The sequence below is a fragment of the Penaeus monodon genome, chromosome 21 (genome assembly GCF_015228065.2).
Source record: "Penaeus monodon isolate SGIC_2016 chromosome 21, NSTDA_Pmon_1, whole genome shotgun sequence".
Lineage (NCBI taxonomy): Eukaryota > Metazoa > Arthropoda > Malacostraca > Decapoda > Penaeidae > Penaeus > Penaeus monodon.
In genome coordinates this window covers 28,656,008-28,656,845 of record NC_051406.1, presented here as the reverse complement: position 1 = coordinate 28,656,845, position 838 = coordinate 28,656,008, and the positions used below count along the sequence as shown (strand labels likewise).

Sequence of the window (838 nt, the reverse complement as noted above, 5' to 3'; positions counted from 1 at the left end):
GCAGGTATGAAGCCATCTATGTGTAAACAAAACTAATAAGACAGGACACTGTGGTCAGTGAACGTATGTGAATCAGCAATAAGTAGAAACTTCATTCTATCAGGTTCACAAGATTATCCCAAAGTACTAATGTATCTGAATAAATATGTAATCCATATAATCTGCAACTCAAAAGCCTTCAAGTCAACTGCACTCTCTACTACTGAACCATAAGATCAACTAAAATGGTAAACTTACTTTTCCTCCATAACAACCTGGTTACCATGAGTCTCTTCAACGATAATCTTTTCTTCCTCGGCTATCAAGACCTGAGGACTATCCAGCAAAGCTGGAATGTACAAAGCAAAGGAAAATAATTACTGGGGAATCCCAAAGACAATGGCACTGAACATGGATGATGGTGTGGGTCTATAGCTTCAATTAACAAACCAATGATTTTAATCTTGAGTTTCCCACAAACAAAACACATTTTAGTGACACTTAATTGTACCTAATATATATGTAAAATTTAGATTACTGAGTCCCAAAAGTTACATCATCTATTATTTTCAATATTTTATATCACACACTCTATTATATCTTTTATTAACTACTGTTATTATAATCAAAGTAAGCTACTTTGTTGCAAGATTTAAAGAAGGAACATGACCATATTAAGTAGAAACTAATAGAAAAAATCTGGATAAAGATATACATGAGTACAAGCAAAAGTAGTAAAACATGAATTCACAATCCAAATACATTAAAACCACATATGAAATGTCATTTTATGTGGAGAACAAAAACCCCTAATATTTGGGCTATGGACAATTCTGAGGGAAAAAAAGAAAGAAAAAAT

The 838-nt window shown here is 32.3% G+C and overlaps 1 protein-coding gene across 2 annotated transcripts in view; it reads right to left on the bottom strand.

Annotated features, from left to right (window-relative positions):
- LOC119586411 (rho guanine nucleotide exchange factor 7-like) overlaps window positions 1-838 on the bottom strand; it is a gene marked incomplete at both ends in the record, with an annotated part of 85,656 nt that overhangs the window by 5,958 nt on the left and 78,860 nt on the right. Inside the window, 1 exon segment of one of the 2 annotated variants that reach the window (XM_037935133.1) lies at window positions 238-328. Coding sequence (XP_037791061.1) covers window positions 238-328 — 91 coding nt within the window. 2 annotated transcript variants of the gene reach the window in all.